Genomic DNA, 20,312 nt, shown 5'->3' on the forward strand with positions numbered 1-20,312 from the left:
TTAGGTTTTAAGACTCTCTCCAATCCCTGAGAGAACGCTCATATTTCCAGCCGTGGTGAAATTTAGATTTATGCTGTAGTCATAACAAAGCCTGAACAAGTCTGACACTGCATAATAAAAGGGCTGGAGCTATGATCATTTGTACAAGCAAGCCACACTCTGACAGATGCCTTGATTCTGTCTAATGTAATAGTGGATCCAACACAGTAAGGTCGTGCCTACCTGCAGACATGTGTAAATATATAAAGAGATGAGTGCTGCTGCCCTGCTGATGCAAAAAACTGACAACTACAGGTCGCTTTCGCAAAGACAACAGTGACCCCACGAGGGAAAGAAACCCTACTCTGCTTTCTGCTGAGAGTGATTTGGCCGAGTGTGTACTTTAAAACTCATCAGTGTATCCACAAGGGTTAGATTTCTAGTGAGTGTTGGAGGATATTTCATACCAAATTTAGAAAGAAAACACAGTCCAACAGATCAAATTGAGTTCATAACGCCTGGGAAGAAATTTAGTAATAAAACAACAATTTTTTGCCTGTGAGGAGTCTATGAGGTTGTTTATAATGGGCCTGTGAACACTGACAACCTTTAACTCATTTTACTGATTTCATAAAGCAAGAAAGTTGAACTATATTTTCAGGAATCACTTAAGTCTAATATGCTTTATTTTAATTTTTTCCTTCAGTAATACAGTTCTTGCAGTGGAAAAAACAACATTTCAGTTATTTACTAGACTCCTGAATGGATGAAACAATAATTTAATACACATACTGTACAGGTCTTCCTCAGTGGAAGATACATTATATATAGAATATGGTCAGAGTAGATATGTTTACAGTTCAGCAATGGGTTTGTGTGGCCAGTAAGGATGTTTCTCTTTGTCCAGTTTTGTTTCTGGGAAAGTGTCGTTCAGGTCTTCGATGGTCATCTGGTCGAAGGGAATCATGTTCCGGAATTTGTCCAGCTGGGAAAGGAAGAGCACAGGATGAGGACAAAAGTGAAGTGAAGAGGAAGAGTTTGTGGTAGAATCAGAAAATGTAAGACAAGGGAGGTAAATAAGTAAGAACCAGATTTTCTCTTGAAACTATTTCAGTTCTAGTACAGTATTACTGCATTTTGATTTTTCTAGCTGCAGGAGTCTATCACAGCTCAATGAAGGTACAGAGGGGACTCATTTGGTGCACACATTTTGACGTAAAACTGCAGAAAAACCCCTATGGCAGTCTATAGGTGTGGACACATTGCATTTCTGTTTACCGAAATTGCCCTGCACGCTTCAAAAAGGATGTGATGTCTTAAGCGGGTAATAAATGAATATTGGGCATCACAGCTAAACAGGAAACACACACTCAAATTTGTCTTACATACTTCAACAGAAGTGAAAGGGAGACGGAGTGGATATTTGTAGGACGGAGGTATAATGTGACCATACCTTTGGCCTGTATATCTGTGTCATCTGGATTGTAGATTTGTGTCCAAGACAATTTCCGGCTTTTGTATTTTAAGACAGTATTGATACACACAGGGGTTATGATATAAGTTTTTACATTTATAATTCCCCACCTCTTTCTCATACTGGGCAATACGACCTTTGGATGCTTCGATGTAGGCAGCAGCTGATGTGTTCTGGAAGACAAAAACAGATTGTGTACACTACAAAATCCATTGCCACTGTGTTGCGCAAGCACATTGGAAAAACAACTAAATCATTTTAAGACCATCTAAAAGAAATGCACTTGTGGAAGATATCATTTTAAATGGCACAGCTCAAATCTGACATCAAGAAAAATTTATTAAATTCTATCAAAAGTTTGTATGTAAACCAAAAAAAAATATATATATTATAAAGTATAGTTATTATAAATAACTTTATAAGTTATAGGCATCTGGTTCCTTCTCTATGATTGCTGGTGTTTGTACACAAACATGTTACAGAAAATTTTAAAATTGCTCTTACTACACTCTTTTCTATAGTTTGAGGAAAACCTGAATAAAATTACAATACACTGCCAAACGCATATGCCATTTAATGCCATCACATTGGCACTCACCGCTTCCGCCTCCTGTGCATTGATAAGAGCTGTCTGAGTGTCTATAGGCTCAGGAACCTTCAGGCCGCTGAACTGAGAGGAAACAGAAAGTTAATACGATATCTGATAATAATAAAATACTCGACATGCTGTTATTATGGTCTTACCACCATCACTTTGCCTAATAATAATAGAAGAGTTTTATTTTCACTTCTGTTTAAAGACTTACATCACTTTTCAGGATTACACATCAGATTTGCTGGTAACTTCTCTTACCTTCTTTTCAAACTCATCCACCATGCCTGCTTTATCCACAGCAGATCTGTAGTAGCTCCAGTCGATTGCAGCGGGTTTCTCTGGCAGAGAGGTGAGCCTGTGAACACAGTCATCTGTTTATAAACACCATAGTTTACCTTTAGCAGTGGTGTGTCAAGATAATAGCGTATTACCAACATATTGTGTATGTAATGCCTGCTAAATGTGCATAAGAATATGCACGTAATACTATACTTAGAAGTACAATCGTGCTGCAGAATTACTGTTACCCTTCTAAAAAGGTAAGATTTTTTTTTTTTTAGGTAAGAAAGTTCACTACAATGATAAGAGCTGGACATATGTTGTAAATTGTATATATTGGTATATAACTGGGAATACAAACTTTGCAGCAACAGCATCACTCCGTGTCTTCAGGTTATTAAACATGGTCCTCTGGTTGGGCGGCACCCTGTCTGCAAAAGCCACCCAGTCAATGGTCTTCAGTGCAACTCGTCTCCCAGCCATGTTTCAGTGCGTGTTAACTAGAAGGGCAGGGAAACTCAAGATTGATCCTTACTTATAATGAACAATGTTAATGGCGTAGCCGCTTAAAATAGCTTCTCTTTATTGGCATTGTTCTAAATAAGCATATGTGTCCCCCATTTCTTTTAACAGATATTTGGATATGGCCCTGAGTCTCTTTGGAAAGACACAAACAAATTGATAATTTGCCAGCTAAAGAACGGTATTAGTTTGTACTGTGTCCTACATAACAACAACAAACCCATTCAGCAAACGTAGCTAACACTAGCAAGGTCAGAACAACAACAACACCGCCGACAGGCGGAATATTAAACAGCAGATTTACTTTAGCGTCCTTTTGCAACAACATTTTGTAAACGAATCTGCTACATTCCTCCTGGATTATATTGCGACAATCTGTTTAAAGCATCGTTATGACAAAGTTGATCATTTAAAAATAGCTAGCTAGCTACATGTCATACCGTCGATAGAACGAACTCCTCCAAACTGACCGACAGGAAACGGAAATGTACGATGAGCTAAGGTTCATTTAACAGTTAATGTCATATAAAACAAACTGTTAGTGACGGTCTCAAATTCGTGATATAGCTAGCTAATTACACTCAAATACTTTTTTATTGAAAAGAAAACCTCAACCACGGATTTGTCAACTGTAAACGACCTTAAATATAAGGTAACGACCATGCAGTCAACAATACCACTCATCTTACCACTCATCTTCATTGTTATATTTTGAAAGTTTGACAGAAAATGTAAATGTCGTGTATTATGTCTGCCTTGACGCTAAGTGGAACATTATTTACAGAGCGTGGGCTTTTAATGATATTTAAAAAGTGTAGTATTAATGCCGATACTACTAAGATTAGAAAATAAAGTAAAATCTCAAATTGTATGACGTCTTAGCAAATGTTTCTGACTATTATAGTTTTATTTGGAAAGTCACATCCGGAATGCGCTGATCAGAACTAAATAAACATAGCCTGTTTGACTATATCCAAATGGGCACATGTGTATTATTCTATTGTATAGTCTATGATAATTCTGTAGGGCAGCTATTTTAAATTATATCCCTCACTTGTCCCTCTCTCCAGAGCTACAACTACCATTGAGACTGAGGACATGTCTCTACCATTGTTTAAAGTTGATTCTGAATTTAGACTTTAAATCTGACTAGGCACAACAATGAAATATAAATACAAATTAAATAGATAAACAAAATGTGAAAAAAGAGTGTTGCACTCACTCATGACATCAGTATTTCCTAACTCCTGCCTCAAGAGTCAGGACACAATGATCCAGAGGAGGAAAACCAAGAAGAGGAGCAGGGGTCCGCCTCCTGTTATGCTATGCAGGTGGGTGGCCCCGCTGAACACAACCATCACTATGTGCATGATGAGATACCCGTCATCTTTATCTTTCCCCTCTGAAGACCTAAGAAATGTAACACATAGGCAGAGGATTTGTGGTTGTAAGATGTGTAGTTTGCAAGAATCGTGGTCAGTTATACAAAGTTTGCAGGAATAAGACAAACGTTTATAAATAAATACACTTACTGTACATTTTCAAAACCTTATTTTAAGAAGGCAACAATGAATCAGGCTGCATTTGCGATGAGTTCAAGGTGAGACTTTAGCCAGAAACCCATTGTTTTAGTGCATTTTTGTTTTTGTTTATTTGTCTTTCGTCAGCCTGCCTCCCTGACTACTGACTGGACATCACTTAACAGCATCCCTTGCATAAAATATGAATTGTCTACAAATCATTGTTATATAACATTATTCCTAATATTATTTCACCCTGAATTTTGTTTGTTGGCAAGTAGTTCATATAATAGAATCAATTCTTCCCAAGACATACAAGCATATACTGCAACACTTAATTTTGTTACCACCTCACTCTTCTTGCCCTCTCTCCAAATTCAATTTGTTAATGTTAACAATAAATCCTCCAGGTACGCTAAAGTTAGCCATGGCGTTCCACAAGGCTCAGTGCTACTTTCTCTCACAATGCTGAATGTGAGTTTTTCTGATTCTCACATGTTAAAAGTAGGAGCCACAAAGTCTGGAACATAGTGAAGCACTGTTTGTCTGAACAAGGTCACCCTAAACTATCTCTCCCGGTACATTCATTTCTCCCTGGATAGTTAAGACTTCTCAGATAGTTGGGATAAACGGGATGTCTAATCTAAGGGGTAGAAAGTGGAACAGAGGGGAAGTAGCGAAGTGGCTCCTGAATGTCTACTATGTTTGATTGATTGTAAGAAATGCAGAGTCATGCTAACTAAGCCAAGTGTGTGTGTTGCTATCCCTCTAGAGATGTATATAAGCTCAGTGTTTCTGTTCATTCGTTGAAGAGACTTTTTCACACTGAGCTGCTGTGCCTTTTGTGAAATTGTGTTACTCCTATATTTGCAAATATAAATAAAATACAAAAACCAAACTTGGTTTAGTCTGCAACTGTATTTATTTGTTTCACGACTTCTATTCTATCAAAAGAAACTTCCACAACAATACTTATCAATCAAGCCAGACGAAACCAGTCAGTTAGCTAAACTTCAAGTATGCATTAAAGATATAAAATCATGGATGACCTACAATTTTCTGATGTTAAACTCAAACAAAACTGAAGTTATTGTGCTGGGCCCTAAACACCTCCGAACCTCATTATCCGAAGATATAATTACTCTGGATGGCATTGCCCTGGCCTCCAGCACTACTGTCAGAATTCTGATCAGGATATCTTTTTGATCAGGATATATCCTTTAACGCCCACTTAAAACAAACCTCAAGAACAGCCTTTTTTCACCTTCGTAACATTGCCAAAATTAGGAACATCTTGTCTCAAAACGATGCTGAAAAACTAGTCCATGCATTTCATCTTATACATACTTCCAGGCTGGACTACTGTAATTCCTTATTATCAGGATGCTCAACTAAAAACCTAAAGACTCTGCAGCTGATCCAGAATGCTGCAGCACGTGTTCTGACAAGAACTAAGAAAAGAGATCATATTTATCCTGTATTAGCTTCTCTGCATTGGCTTCCTGTACAATCCAGGATTGAATTTAAAATCCTTCTTCTGACCTACAAAGCTTTAAATGGTCAAGCACCATCATATCTTGAAGAGCTCATAGTACCTTATTGTCCCACTAGAGCACTGCGCTCCCAGAATGCAGAGTTACTTGTGGTTCCTAGAGTCTCTAAAAGTAGAATGGGAGCCAGAGCCTTCAGCTATCAGGCTCCTCTCCTGTGGAACCAGCTCCCAATCTGAGCCACAGTCATGGCGCACCCCCTCCCTATCTCTGCTTCTCTTCATAGAAAGCTTACGCATATTTAGGGAGTGATGAGTTGCAGCGTTCACCTAGACCGGCGGGGGAGGGTGTGTAGCCACATTCACGGCGCGCGGCCTCCCTATCTCTGCTTCTCTGCAGCTCTTAGTTATGCTGTTATAGTTTTAGACTGCGGGGGGACTTCCTTTGACACACTAAGCTTCTCTCTCCTCTTTCTTTCCATCTCTGTGTAGCCATGTCCCAGAAATGCTTGTTACTAACCTAGCTCTGGGGAGCTTATTCCCCGGAGTTCTTATGCTTTTTTTTCGCCCAGCATGTTTCCTTGGATTAGGATGGCACCTAAATCATGGTTGCAGCTGTCGCCATGGTCCTGCTCCACGCCCTGCTGTGCCCTGTTACACCCTGCTACGCTCTGCATCGCCCTGCAACGTCCTGCCACGCCCTGCCGTGCTCTGCAGTGCCCTGCTACGCCCTGTAGCGCCCTGCAGTGCCCTGTAGCGCCCTGCAGTGCCCTGCAACACCATGAACTACTACAACTACTATTTCTAGTCATTATCTTTATTGTGACTATTATTGCCACTGTTCATCACACTCCCAACCGACACCGTCAGACACCGCCTACCAAGAGCCTGGGTCTGTCCGAGGTTTCTTCCTAAAAAGGGAGTTTTTCCTTGCCACTGTCGCATTTACGCATTTATGCATGCTCTTCACTGGAATCACTGGAATTGTTGGGTCTTTGTAAATTATAGAGTGTGGTCTAGACCTACTCTATCTGTAAAGTGTCCTCAGATAACTCCTGTTATAATTTGATACTATAAATAAAATTGAATTGAATTGAATTTTGTGCTTGCAGATTAGACCTACAGTCTGACAGACTGACTGACTGATCGCCACCGGAGGGACCATAAATGTAGGGAGGGGCAGACACTCCTTCCTTTTATAGATAGAAGAAACTTAAATCCAGTTGAACGCAGATTGTGCCATACTTAAGACAAATGTCAGCACTGCTAAGATCTTGGGCTCAAAGTCTTAGATCTGTGGATGGACTCAAACACAGCAAGGTTTGGAAACTATGCAGTTTGCTCCAGTGGTGTCGGTAAGTTTATGATCTTCATGTTCAGTGGTCAAATGGCAACCTTTAAAAGAAAGATGGTTTTCCATAGAGACAATGCATGCATTTAAGGAATAACCATGACTAACCTAATGCTTTTGCTATGAGTTTTCTTTGCAATGAAGACAGAGATGAGTATGTGGGTTTTCTTGGTATGGTTTATGTTTGTTTTTTATTTATTGTATATTACAGATAGACAGGTAAGTGGGGAGCGTGAAAGGGGATGACATAGGGGCAGCAAAAGGCCACAGGTCAATTGTTCGTGTGATGTTTTCATCTCTTTTTTTTTCTTTCTCTTATCCACGGTTCACTGTTTAACAGCCTCATGTATTCTGTGACATACTGTAGACAAATAATATATTATCATTTTCTTCAAAATCTGCAGTAAATGATGATGCTCAAATCATAGTCTATATGTACTATATTTGACTCCAAAATCTTTGAATGGCAGGTCCCTCCATGTGGACAGTCCTCCTCGCAAACCCTCACTGACCAGCAGCTATGTCCATGGCACCTCCTCCATGTCTCTGCTCCCCCTGACTGTAGGTCAGAGTCTGGACTCCATAGTCCAGCGCTGGCCTGACCGTGAAGCTGTGGTCTTCCTGCAGGACGGCATCCGGAAAACCTTTGTGCAGTTTCAGCAAGATGTGTGTCAGATTTTGTGCCTTCCCAAATGTATCAACGCTAAAACACTATTCATGTTTTAAAAATGAGTCACCTATTTCAATACAAACATTGAGACAATTAGTAAGATGTACTTGTCAAATAACTGCTAAATGAAACTTGTTTGTACTCTTTCAGGTTCTCAGAATAGTTTCTTGTTGTTTCTTTTCACACCTGAAAGATCAGGAGGTTGCCCTAAGGGCCTCCTCAAAACTGGTTTGTCAATGTGTCTACATGAAGCAGCATCCATCAAATGCAGTTTGATGATAGCACATGCATAAAAGCTAGAAAGCTATATTGTAAAGATCCAGAATTCATACTACTGGTGGTGAAGAATAATCTATTTTTTGTGACATTAATTGGTGCAGGTTGACAAGGCGGCTGCAGGTCTGCTTGCTTTGGGCCTGAAGCGAGGTGACAGGCTGGGAGTTTGGGGACCCAACATGTATGAGTGGATCCTTTTCCAGTTTGCTTCAGCCAAAGCTGGAATTATACTGGTCAGTTTGGGAGTTGTTTATACCTTTAAACGTTCATTTACTGTGTAACATTGTGTTTAGACGGACAGTCTGCTCTGTGTTACAAAACACGCTGCTGTCAAGTGTCAGTGGACATTGAACCCTGTTAGGGGCCCTGGTGAGTTATTCTGTAGTTGTACCATTCTGCAGTTGTACCATTAATTTCCATGATGTAATATGGTATTCAGCTAGTACACAATACATCATGTGTAAGATATGGCATGTGCTGTAAAGCCGTTTAAAAAAAAGTGGTGAGGAACTGTATAAATACACTTGTTTAAACTGTTATATATGTGCAGGTGTCATTGAACCCGGCCTATCAAGTGACGGAAGTGGAGTTTACTCTAAAAAAGGTACGACAGGTTTTGTTAGGCATTAGCCTACTTACATAACTTACAATACTTACAGTGGTGGTGTCTGAACCTGGTGCATAACATAACAAGGACAAATAAGTTATCCCTGCTGTTCTCACACGACCAGCAGTACAATTTGGAACTTTTTAAAAGGTATTTCCATTTTCTTAAAATTCTACTGTTAAGAAAATGGGGCTGACAATGCCAAAATGTAAACGGGGGGAGGGGTTCATTAAAACTCAGGTTTTTTTCATCGGGAGGAGAGCAGTTATAAACCAGTGACGTTTAAAATGACGTGAGCACAGACGAATATGTAAAAAAGCCTACAATGTTTATTTTTTTAAACTTGGATAAAAAAATTTAAAAACAGTCAACAGTCTTCCTTAAACTACAAATAAAAAAAAAACATTGAAGCCAAGACACAAGTCCAAAACACTGCTAAAACATAAATCAATATCTATTAAAAATAATGCAGCAACAAACTAAAATCTAAGGACTTGGGATGCAGCCATAGTCTTTCCACACACTCACCTAGACCTCAGGCAGCATACAAAATCCCTACACACGACTCTGTAAAGTAATAACATATATTCAACAGAACTGATTTGTCATATGCAGGTCCAGTGTAAAGCTGTGGTCTGCCCTGCCCGCTTTAAAACCCAAAACTTCTGTGAGATGCTGAGGGAGCTCTGCCCAGAGCTCGACAGGACGCCAGTAGGCATGATCAAAAGCTCCAGGTTTGACAGAGCCAATGTCAGATTTAATATATGTTCTTCCTCTATTTTCATTATGGGAGTAAGAGACCGTAAATACTTCACGATCTATAATTTATGGTTATGTGGATGTGATATAAATGTCCTGTCTTGGGTCTGCCAGGTTGCCAGACTTGCGTATGGTGATAGTGACAGATAGCAGACAGCCAGGGATGCTCCACATAGAGGATGTGATGCAAGCAGGGGAGAGTCAGCACCACAAAGAGCTGATGATGGATCTGCAGAGCAAACTGTCCTTCGATGAGCCCATCAACATTCAGTTCACATTAGTAACCTTCACTGTCACATGTGTATTGTACAACTTGGACTAACATTATGATTTAACAATGATCCAGATGAAGTCATATTGCTTGTGTATTTGTTCCAGGGGACGACAGGGAGTCCAAAGGGAGCCAGTCTTTCCCACCACAATATAGTAAACAATGCTTACTTTATGGGTCTCCGAATGGGTTTTGGACAGAGAGTAAGTACATATTTGTCTCTTGATTTGAAGTGAAATGAAACAATGAAAATAATCTCATTTTCCACATTCCAATCAGCCTCAGGTGCGAGTGTGTGTGCCCGTTCCCATGTACCACTGCTTTGGCTCTGTGTTGGGAGGGATGTGTATGGCAGTGCATGGTATCACACTGGTCTTCCCTTCCTCTGGCTACAACAGCCGAGCCAACCTGGAGGCCATTCAGAGTGAAAAGTATGGCACGCTGCTCATCACCCAAAAGACTTTCAAATATACAGTATTATGCACCTCAATTGATTCTTGTTTTTTAAATCAAGGTGCAATTTCATCTATGGCACTCCCACAATGTTCACCGACATGCTTAGCCAACAGGATTTACACAAGTATGATTTATCATCAATTGAAGCTGGTAAGAGATTTAAAGACTGAAACATAATTAATATGTATTTACCTTGGTGTGATGTTTAGCAAGCATTTGAGGCATCCTTGTTTATGTGCTGCTGTATTTCAGGTCTCATGGGGGGTTCACCGTGCCCTCCTGAGATTATGAGAAAACTGAAAACAGACATGAACATGAAAGAGCTAATGGTCAGTGGTTAAATGTTCTATACATCTTCAAATTATGCCTTATAAAACGTTTATGATTGTAGCTTCTCCAGCATAAAAGAACATGTGTACATGCTGGTTTTATAGATCGCTTATGGATCCACTGAGAACAGCCCCGTCACATTTCTGGGTTTCCCACAAGACAATGAAGAGCTGAAGATAAATACTGTTGGATGTATCATGAGCCACACTGAGGTATGCCTTATTATGCCTTATTTTTTGCAGAAAACCTTTTATATGTGATAACCACACTGTTCCTAATGCCCGTGTGTCTTTACTATAGGCTAAAGTGGTGGACCCTACTACTGGGGAGATTGTCCCTCTGGGGGCCTCAGGAGAGCTGATGATCAGAGGCAGCTGTGTGATGCATGGATACTGGGACGATTCTCAGAAAACCAGAGAGGTTATCTCCCAAGACCGCTGGTACAGGACTGGGTAAGATGCTATATGTATAATGTACACCTAACCTTTGTCTAAAAGAGAATATATTATGTAACTGGAACAGGGATCGATGCTCACTTGGGAAACATTGTATACATGTTACATGTTGTGTGTTTCATCTTCTACACAGTGACACGGCCAGTCTGAACAGTTTGGGATACTGCCGCATTGAAGGACGCACAAAGGACATGATCATCCGAGGAGGGGAGAACATCTACCCTGCTGAGATAGAGCAATTTCTCTATACACATCCTAAAGTCCAGGAGGTACAGGTGAGACTCAGAACCACTGGAGGGCAGCAGATGTCAGATACATTGTCTGCAAGCAGTCAACAGCAAAGATACACCTTGAAGCCATAGGCCAACTTTATGTCTCTCTGAATTGTAGACATTATAAATATATATATATATATATAAAAATGCATTTTTTGAGAACATATATTTTAGTCAGCTGAGTTTTTTAAACTTACATTTTAGTTGTTCTATTTCTCTGTGTGTTTCCCAGGTGGTTGGAGTGAAGGATGAGAGGCTGGGTGAGCAGGTGTGTGCCTGCATCAGGCTGAGGGAAGGCCAGACCTCCAGTGCAGAGGAGATAAGAGCATTCTGCAAAGGCCAGGTGAGAGGTGATGTGATAAATAAAACTGCTCAACTTACTTAAAATCAGAGCACAGCTGTACAGTTTGTGTGTCTCCCCCACTAGATTTCTCACTTCAAGATCCCACACTATGTGATCTTTGTCGACAGCTACCCTCTGACAGCCTCTGGAAAGGTACGATACTTCAGCTCTCACACACCAACATTGCTGAACTATCAAGATCACCGCGATGATTTACTGTTTAATAATACAATGAGACTGAAATGGCTGCTGTTTCTGTTTTTCTAGATCAAGAAGAACATATTAAAGGAGGAAATGGAGAAGAAATTAGGCCCCCTGTAATTTTGTCTGAGTGAAAACTGGTAATTATATTAATGAGTGGTGTTCTTTTTTCCTTTTAATTGACAGGTAAAAGTAACCCATGGCCTGTAGGTGGCACTGAAGGCTCCATCATGTAAAGCTGCAATCATTCAAACTAACATTTTGTTCAGTATGTGAATATTTGCAAATCATGTTATGATGTTTTTATTAAAATCATTGAAATCATTTTTGACTTATTAAAGGTGTGGGGTGGTAAAACAAAAATGACATTATAAAACAGAATTACAACTAATATTCAAAGTACTTTTAAGAAAATATACAACAACATTTCTGTGTATGCATTATATAAAAATGAATTTAAGGGTATTTCTATTATACCACCTCTATCTTGTAGATTTGGAACAAATGCTTTTTTTGTATTTTGCTTAAAAGTTTAAACACTTTGCTTCAAAAACATTGTAACCAGGTCAAGCTAATATAGGTTAATCATTACAAAGCAAGTGTAATGGCAGGTTCATTACTTCCTGATGCCTCATGTTTGTGCAGTTCTTGTTTTTTGAATGCAGGCATTATAACTCTTTTGATGTTCACACCACTAACTGTATGCGGCAGGATAATGAATGGTGTGAAACCTCATTTAAATTCTCTATTCTGTAGCTCCTCCTTGACAGTATTGGTCAAACTAAAATGTGTTTGAAAAGGATAATTGGCTCTTAGCCAACAAGGGTCAGAGGAACACAGTGATAAAATCTGACTTATGTAAGACAGGCAGGTATAGAACCAACTCATTTGTTGTTAAGACCCAGTATCTTCTAAGAGTTGAAAGCGATTGTGCGATATTCAAGACCAATGTCAGCACTGCTTCGGTCTTCCTGTGCTTACAGTCTCAGATCTGTGGATGGACTCAAACACAGCAAGGCTTGGAAATTATGCAACACAAGTTTGCTCTGGTGGGGTCGGTGAGTTTGTGATCTTTATGTTCAGTGGTCAAATGGCAACATGGCGTCACGTCAATCTGTTGTTTACTGTAAATATAGAAAAAACGTGGCTTTCAAATAAATTGACACAAAACTTTTTTTGGAGATTTATTTTATTTATAAGCACTCAACATGTCTATAAATGTGCCACATTTCAACTGTAGTAATCCTAGTTACCTAGCATGTATGTCTTTATGGTGGGAGGAAAACGGAGCAACTGGAGGAAACCCACGCAAACACGGGGAGAACATGCACTCTGGGTTCCTGGACACACTGGAGGGGGGGATGAGCAGATGAATCTCATAGCAAAGAAGAGTTTAAGAAGAAAAGTAGATATCCATGTATCATTGGAGAGAGTGAGACTAAGAGAAAGAATTTTAAAAAGTAATTAACAAAAGAATGGCGGAGAGGGTGGGAAAAGGAAGTCAGGGGTAGACACTACTTTTCTGTAACCTGAAGTTAGGAAAATATGTTTCTATACATCTCTGTCCCTTGACTCTGTTAAACTGTGTGTAAACGGAGGTTGGGACACTGTGAATGTGGGAGTCTTGAGACAGTGAAGCATGTTTTTCTAGAATGTAAAAAGTATAGGACAGAGAGAAAGGTAGCCTATTGTTTGTTAAACTGACATGACTTGGAGTTGAGGTTTTTTCTGTTTAATCTTTGTTTGGGCACAGTGGGAAACACCACCTGATACCCAAGGCAGTTAATCAATTCCTGAATTATACAGGACAGTATGTAAGAATCTAGTTCTCAAATTGACTTGTGGAGGGCAGTAATACGCTTAGCAGCGTCTACACTGCCGGAATCCTACAAGAAGAAGAGAACATGCACAGAAAGGCCCTGCCCTGACGCAATTCTTTTTTTTGCAGGGTGGTAGGGGAGTTCCCTAATGAATATTTTCAGGAATGAGTTCCCTAATGAATATTCATGAGTCTTCCCCTACCCCCTGCAACAAAAAATAAATAAAAATAGGCTGCCCGGATGCCTATTTTCTTTTAAAAGTATTTTTCCATAGAGACAATGAACTATTATTAGTGGCCATGGAAATTCATATTGCTGATATTATTACTGAATAATATGCACTCTGGTTTTCCCATATGCTATTTTGTTAGGTTTAAAGGTGCAATATACGTAATATATTTACTGTATTAAATCCATAAATGACCATATGTCAACATGCTAAGTTGAAATACTATCTTTTCTCACAACAATGCTAATGCCAGTATTTTCTCCTTTGACATTAACATTCTGTGACGGAATTCTGTTTGTATTTCGGCCTGTGTGTTGGTATCAACTGCCTATTTTGACAGCCGGGCCGGGTTGCCAGACATACCTGTAAAAACGTAAACCTAGCGTGCTACAGCCATAGTACAGCCATGGAAGCAGCAAACAAATGAACGGGATCAACAGAGATAGATTCTACCCGACCTAGAAAACCTCAGTGTTTCTAAATAGTTGCCCTAACAGAGACGTAACAAAACCCAGGTAAATATTGAAGATGTATTTGAAAGATGAAGACAGCTTAGAGCCCAAAAAGACGCCGAGTTGGCTAATTTTCTCCTGATCAGGTAAGCATTAAGATTCAGGCTAATTTATCACGGCTATGAGGGACGGGTATTTTCAGTCATTACAACATTTGTGTAACGTTACTCACATTGAATTTATAAAGTACTCAAAGTTGGTTACTCGCAAAAACAATTGAGACACAGCCAGTGAAGTGATCCCGACAGGTCCTGGCTAACGGTGCCATGCTAACACGCCATAACTGCTAACGTTAACGGAGGACCAGGCAAGCGGGCCACGGCTGTTTACAACCACCTTGAGAGACTTATGACAGAAACCGCAAGTTTGACTTCCTCATAATGAAAACATGCAATTTAACTTTGGCAAAACAACTGAGTAGTCTGTTCAGCAGCCATAGCCAACCGACGCTGAGTAATTTTAAGTCAAGAAAGTGTTTCTGTCCGTCGAGTTGAGAGGGCCGTTAGTTTGCAGTGCGTTTAGCGGTTCTTGCCCTAATTTTAAGCTGAGAAAGTGTGTCTGTCAGTTGAGTAAGGGGACAGCGAGGTAGTGGTCTTTCAGCGGTTGTTGCAGTAATTAAAAGCCGAGAAAGTGTGTCTGTCCGCGTGAGCTCAGGCTTTTATGACTGTCAACATATCCAGCATCTAACCTTAGCTAATCTGCTGCGCTGTGGAGTAATGTCTGGCTATGTGAGAGTAGCTCTAGCAGCATTGTTGGATGCTGCGTTCTCAACCTGGCAACCTCTGTGAACTTCGAGTCTGGGGAGGAGGGGCCAGGGGAGACGACTCTGTCCAGTATTTTGAATTTGGACTGCAGTAACTATTTTAAACACTAGCTGTCAGTATTACATATCATAATCAGTGCAGTGAAACAATGGCTTCTCAAAAGTTGTTTTTGCTTGCATTAGTCCATGAAGACTGAGACAGATTTTCTACCTTGGCATGGTTTAAATTTGAATCTGTTATTTAATCGGCTTATCCAAAGTTCACTGTTTAAATAGCCTCATGTATTCTGTAATATAGAGGAATTGTATATTATCATTTTATTCAAAATCTGCAGTAAATGATGATGCCCAAATCAGTCTATATGTACTATATTTGACTCCTGTCTTTTTCCAAAATCTTTGAATGGCAGGTCCCTCCATGTGGACAGTCCTCCTCGCAAACCCTCACTGACCAGCAGCTATGTCCATGGCACCTCCTCCATGTCTCTGCTCCCCCTGACTGTAGGTCAGAGTCTGGACTCCATAGTCCAGCGCTGGCCTGACCGTGAAGCTGTGGTCTTCCTGCAGGACGGCATCCGGAAAACCTTTGTGCAGTTTCAGCAAGATGTGTGTCTCAGACTTTGTGCCTTCATGAATGTATCAAACCTCTTAAACACTATTCATGGTATACCAATGAGGCAATTTTCAATAATCTCTTGGAGCTAATTAGTGAGATGAGCTTGTCAAATCACTGCTAAATCTAACTTGTTTGTACCTTTTCTTTCAGTGTTAACTTTTAAGGTTAATAGAATAGTTATTTGACATTTTGACACCTGATGAAGTCACATGTGGTAGTCCTGGGACACAAAATGGGCCTCCTAAAACTGTTTTTGTCAATGACTCTAAGTGAAGCAGCACCATATCATAAAGCATTCATATCCCCAAATGTAATGTAAAAATATGAATTGGTTCTCCTCTTTTGGAGAAATTAACACCAAGCTTCTCAGAAATCACAATAATCAATCAAGAAAGGTATGTCGTAAAGATCCAGAATTCATACCACTAGTGGTAAAGAATGATCTATTTTTTGTGACATTAATTGGTGCAGGTTGACAAGGCGGCTGCAGGTCTGCTTGCTTTGGGCCTGAAGCGAGGTGACAGGCTGGGAGTTTGGGGACCCAACATGTATGAGTGGATCCTTTTCCAGTTTGCTTCAGCCAAAGCTGGAATTATACTGGTCAGTTTGGGAGTTGTTCATACCTTTAAACGTTCATTTACTGTGTAGCATTGTGTTTAGACAGACAGTCTGCTGTGTTACAAAACACACTGCTGTCAAAAATACATTGAACCCTTTCAGGGGCCCTGGTGACATATTCTGTAGTTGTACCATTCCTTTCCATGATGTAATATGGTATTCAGCCATGCAGTTCAGAATATGTAATTTGTAATATATGGTATGTACTGTAAAGCCATTTGAAAACATTATGGTGAGGAACTGTATACATACAATTGACTTTAAACTGTTATCCGTGCAGGTGTCATTGAACACAGCCTATCAGGTGAAGGAAGTGGAGTTTACTCTAAAAAAGGTATGACAAGTTTTCTTAGGCATTAGCCTACCATTAGCCTGCCAGGGGTGGTTTCTGAACCTGGTGTATAAAAGAACAAAAATGAGGTATCCCTGCTGTCCTCACAACCAGCAGTACAATTTTGTTGTACACATTTACTTTTCTTGAGTATTTCCATTTTCTGCTATACTATAACTACTATAATATACTTCTACCCCACTACAATTCAGATTCATACCTTTAGTTTCCAGTTAGTTTGCAGATTTAGATGAATAATACAAAATAAATCAACAAATAAATTATGATGTGTTACTATTTATAAAGCTAATACTTTATTGATCCCTTGTTGAAATTCACAAGTATAAGTATATACAGTATAAGCAGTACAAGAAATAAGCCCCTCCTTTACCAGCTGCAGCATTGAAGTAATGTGCATAATAATGCATCAAGAATTGTAATTCACTTATATAATATACATTGTTCTGAAATGGGCCATACAGTATGACTGTGATATTACTATATCTACCTAAGTAAACGATCTGAGTACGTCTTTCACCACTGGACAGGCATGACTGGCATATCAGCTGACAATTTACTGTTTTCATAGTAAAAATAATCTCTACACACGACTCTGTAAAGTAATAACATATATTCAACAGAACTGATTTGGCATATGCAGGTCCAGTGTAAAGCTGTGGTCTGCCCTGCCCGCTTTAAAACCCAAAACTTCTGTGAGATGCTGAGGGAGCTCTGCCCAGAGCTCGACAGGACGCCAGTAGGCATGATCAAAAGCTCCAGGTTTGACAGAGCCAATGTCAGATTTAATATATGTTCTTCCTCTATTGTCATTATGGGAGTAAGAGACCGTAAATACTTCACGATCTATAATTTATGGTTATGTGGATGTGATATAAATGTCCTGTCTTGGGTCTGCCAGGTTGCCAGACTTGCGTATGGTGATAGTGACAGATAGCAGACAGCCAGGGATGCTCCACTTAGAGGATGTGATGCAAGCAGGGGAGAGTCAGCACTACAAAGAGCTGATGATGGATCTGCAGAGCAAACTGTCCTTCGATGAGCCCATCAACATTCAGTTCACATCAGTAACCTTCACTGTCACATGTGTATTGTACAACTTGGACTAACATCATGATTTAACAATGATCCAGATGAAGTCATATTGCTTGTGTATTTGTTCCAGGGGACGACAGGGAGTCCAAAGGGAGCCAGTCTTTCCCACCACAATATAGTAAACAATGCTTACTTTATGGGTCTCCGAATGGGTTTTGGACAGAGAGTAAGTACATATTTGTCTCTTGATTTGAAGTGAAATGAAACAATGAAAATAATCTCATTTTCCACATTCCCTTCAGCCTCAGGTGCGAGTGTGTGTGCCCGTTCCCATGTACCACTGCTTTGGCTCTGTGTTGGGAGGGATGTGTATGGCAGTGCATGGTATCACACTGGTCTTCCCTTCCTCTGGCTACAACAGCCGAGCCAACCTGGAGGCCATTCAGAGTGAAAAGTATGGCACGCTGCTCATCACCCAAAAGACTTTCAAATATACAGTATTATGCACCTCAATTGATTCCTGTTTTTTAACTCAAGGTGCAATTTCATCTATGGCACTCCCACAATGTTCACCGACATGCTTAGCCAACAGGATTTACACAAGTATGATTTATCATCAATTGAAGCTGGTAAGATCTTTTTTTTTATGATCAATTTTGTATTGGTATTTACAGTTAAAAATACAGGGGCGTGGTTATAAACTCAATTCGCAGAGCATTCATTTTTGTATTACAATTGCAAATATCCCAATGCTGATTAATGAACATGATTAATATGTTGTATTGAACTTGGTGTGATGTTGAGCAATTTGAGCATTTGAGGCACCCTTGTTTATGTGCTGCTGTTTTTTAGGCATCATGGCAGGTTCTCCGTGCCCTCCTGAGATTGTGAGAAAACTGATAACAGACATGAACATGAAAGAGCTAATGGTGAGTGATTACATGTCCTGTATTGACTTTTACGATTATGGCTTCTCCAGCATAAAAGAACATGTGTACATGCTGGTTTTATAGATCGCTTATGGATCCACTGAGAACAGCCCCGTCACATTTCTGGGTTTCCCACAAGACAATGAAGAGCTGAAGATAAATACTGTTGGATGTATCATGAGCCACACAGAGGTATGCCTTATTATGCCTTATTTTTTGCAGAAAACCTTTTATATATCGTGATAACCACACTGTTCCTAATGCCCGTGTGTCTTTACTATAGGCTAAAGTGGTGGACCCTACTACTGGGGAGATTGTCCCTCTGGGGGCCTCAGGAGAGCTGATGATCAGAGGCAGCTGTGTGATGCATGGATACTGGGACGATTCTCAGAAAACCAGAGAGGTTATCTCCCAAGACCGCTGGTACAGGACTGGGTAAGATGCTATATGTATAATGTACACCTAATCTTTGTCTAAAAGAGAATATATTATGTAACTGGAACAGGGATCGATGCTCACTTGGGAAACATTGTATACATGTTACATGTTGTGTGTTTCATCTTCTACACAGTGACACGGCCAGTCTGAACAGTTTGGGATACTGCCGCATTGAAGGACGCACAAAGGACATGATCATCCGAGGAGGGGAGAACATCTACCCTGCTGAGATAGAGCAATTTCTCTATACACATCCTAAAGTCCAGGAGGTACAGGTGAGACTCAGAACCACTGGAGGGCAGCAGATGTCAGATACATTTAGTTTAGTTTATTAGTTTATAATGTCGTGGACAGTCTCCTTTAATTAACTGTACAGAAAAAGGAGCAGGTTTAGCCTCTACAGCTAATTTCCAGCTGTAGTGCCCGGCCAGTTGTCAATAGGCATCCTAAAATACAATTTAAATAAAATAAATTACATTGCATTTATAAGGGGGGTAAGGGAGTAAGACAAATATATGGCACACAATTTGAGTAAGCACAAACAAGCAAGCACAGAGCAGCACAGTGAGCTGAGGTGTTAAATCTACATTTTAGTTGTTCTATTTCTCTGTGTGTTTCCCAGGTGGTTGGAGTGAAGGATGAGAGGCTGGGTGAGCAGGTGTGTGCCTGCATCAGGCTGAGGGAAGGCCAGACCTCCAGTGCAGAGGAGATAAGAGCATTCTGCAAAGGCCAGGTGAGAGGTGATGTGATAAATAAAATTGCTCAATTTAATCTTAAATCCGAGCACAGCTGTACAGTTTGTGTGTCTCCCCCACTAGATTTCTCACTTCAAGATCCCACACTATGTGATCTTTGTCGACAGCTACCCTCTGACAGCCTCTGGAAAGGTACGATACTTCAGCTCTCACACACCAACATTGCTGAACTATCAAGATCACCGCGATGATTTACTGTTTAATAATACAATGAGACTGAAATGGCTGCTGTTTCTATTTTTCTAGATCAAGAAGAACATATTAAAGGAGGAAATGGAGAAGAAATTAGGCCTTTAAATTTGTGAACCCTGATGGACTGCGTTTGAGTGCATCAGCTGGGAAAGTCAGAAACTGAGCTGTGTAGAATTAATGCTTTCTTTACTGAGAGCTGAAATG

The 20,312-nt window shown here is 40.1% G+C and overlaps 3 protein-coding genes across 4 annotated transcripts; 2 read left to right on the forward strand and 1 right to left on the reverse strand.

Annotated features, from left to right (window-relative positions):
• Positions 1-742: 742 nt before the first annotated feature.
• Positions 743-3,353, reverse strand: atp5pd (ATP synthase peripheral stalk subunit d). Of its 2 annotated transcripts, none has more exons than XM_078270134.1 (6): positions 3,290-3,353; positions 2,689-2,827; positions 2,307-2,403; positions 2,052-2,123; positions 1,564-1,626; positions 743-964 (listed from the first exon to the last, which is right to left on the reverse strand). In XM_078270134.1, the coding sequence occupies exons 2-6, from the start codon at positions 2,808-2,810 to the stop codon at positions 833-835; spliced, it is 486 nt and encodes a 161-aa protein (XP_078126260.1). In that variant the 5' UTR covers positions 2,811-2,827; positions 3,290-3,353; the 3' UTR covers positions 743-832. The 2 variants fall into 2 exon arrangements, with proteins under 2 accessions (XP_078126260.1, XP_078126261.1); XM_078270135.1 differs by lacking the exon at positions 3,290-3,353 and adding an exon at positions 3,154-3,243.
• On the forward strand, positions 3,266-12,245 carry LOC144530538 (medium-chain acyl-CoA ligase ACSF2, mitochondrial-like). The gene is made up of 17 exons (XM_078270136.1): positions 3,266-3,501; positions 3,920-7,213; positions 7,680-7,875; positions 8,260-8,388; positions 8,706-8,759; positions 9,378-9,496; positions 9,636-9,801; positions 9,900-9,995; positions 10,072-10,223; positions 10,307-10,398; positions 10,501-10,577; positions 10,683-10,790; positions 10,879-11,030; positions 11,167-11,308; positions 11,541-11,651; positions 11,736-11,804; positions 11,919-12,245. Exons 2-17 carry the CDS (start codon positions 7,113-7,115, stop codon positions 11,970-11,972), a joined length of 1,818 nt encoding a protein of 605 aa, XP_078126262.1. The 5' UTR covers positions 3,266-3,501; positions 3,920-7,112; the 3' UTR covers positions 11,973-12,245.
• A 2,289-nt stretch (positions 12,246-14,534) lies between these two features.
• LOC144530041 (medium-chain acyl-CoA ligase ACSF2, mitochondrial-like) lies at positions 14,535-20,304 on the forward strand. Its single transcript, XM_078269443.1, has 16 exons — positions 14,535-14,545; positions 15,587-15,782; positions 16,264-16,392; positions 16,691-16,744; positions 17,403-17,521; positions 17,661-17,826; positions 17,925-18,020; positions 18,097-18,248; positions 18,332-18,423; positions 18,647-18,723; positions 18,808-18,915; positions 19,007-19,158; positions 19,295-19,436; positions 19,784-19,894; positions 19,980-20,048; positions 20,163-20,304. Exons 1-16 carry the CDS (start codon positions 14,535-14,537, stop codon positions 20,211-20,213), a joined length of 1,725 nt encoding a protein of 574 aa, XP_078125569.1. The 3' UTR covers positions 20,214-20,304.
• The last annotated feature ends 8 nt before the right edge of the window (positions 20,305-20,312 follow it).

The sequence above is a fragment of the Sander vitreus genome, chromosome 15, assembly GCF_031162955.1.
Source record: "Sander vitreus isolate 19-12246 chromosome 15, sanVit1, whole genome shotgun sequence".
In the NCBI taxonomy this organism is placed as follows: Eukaryota; Metazoa; Chordata; class Actinopteri; order Perciformes; family Percidae; genus Sander; species Sander vitreus.

Bases quoted from the DNA above. Each gene is read 5' to 3' on its own strand.
- LOC144530538 (XM_078270136.1), top strand. From the start codon at position 7,113: ATGTCAGCACTGCTAAGATCTTGGGCTCAAAGTCTTAGATCTGTGGAT. The intron at 9,996-10,071 runs GTAAGTACATAT...CATTCCAATCAG, and splicing joins GAATGGGTTTTGGACAGAGA to CCTCAGGTGCGAGTGTGTGT. The intron at 11,309-11,540 runs GTGAGACTCAGA...TGTGTTTCCCAG, and splicing joins CTAAAGTCCAGGAGGTACAG to GTGGTTGGAGTGAAGGATGA.
- atp5pd (XM_078270134.1), bottom strand. From the start codon at position 2,810: ATGGCTGGGAGACGAGTTGCACTGAAGACCATTGACTGGGTGGCTTTT. The intron at 2,124-2,306 runs GTAAGAGAAGTT...GTTTCCTCTCAG, and splicing joins TGGATGAGTTTGAAAAGAAG to TTCAGCGGCCTGAAGGTTCC. The intron at 1,627-2,051 runs GTGAGTGCCAAT...TTTGTCTTCCAG, and splicing joins ATGCACAGGAGGCGGAAGCG to AACACATCAGCTGCTGCCTA.
- LOC144530041 (XM_078269443.1), top strand. The intron at 19,437-19,783 runs GTGAGACTCAGA...TGTGTTTCCCAG, and splicing joins CTAAAGTCCAGGAGGTACAG to GTGGTTGGAGTGAAGGATGA. The intron at 19,895-19,979 runs GTGAGAGGTGAT...CTCCCCCACTAG, and splicing joins GAGCATTCTGCAAAGGCCAG to ATTTCTCACTTCAAGATCCC.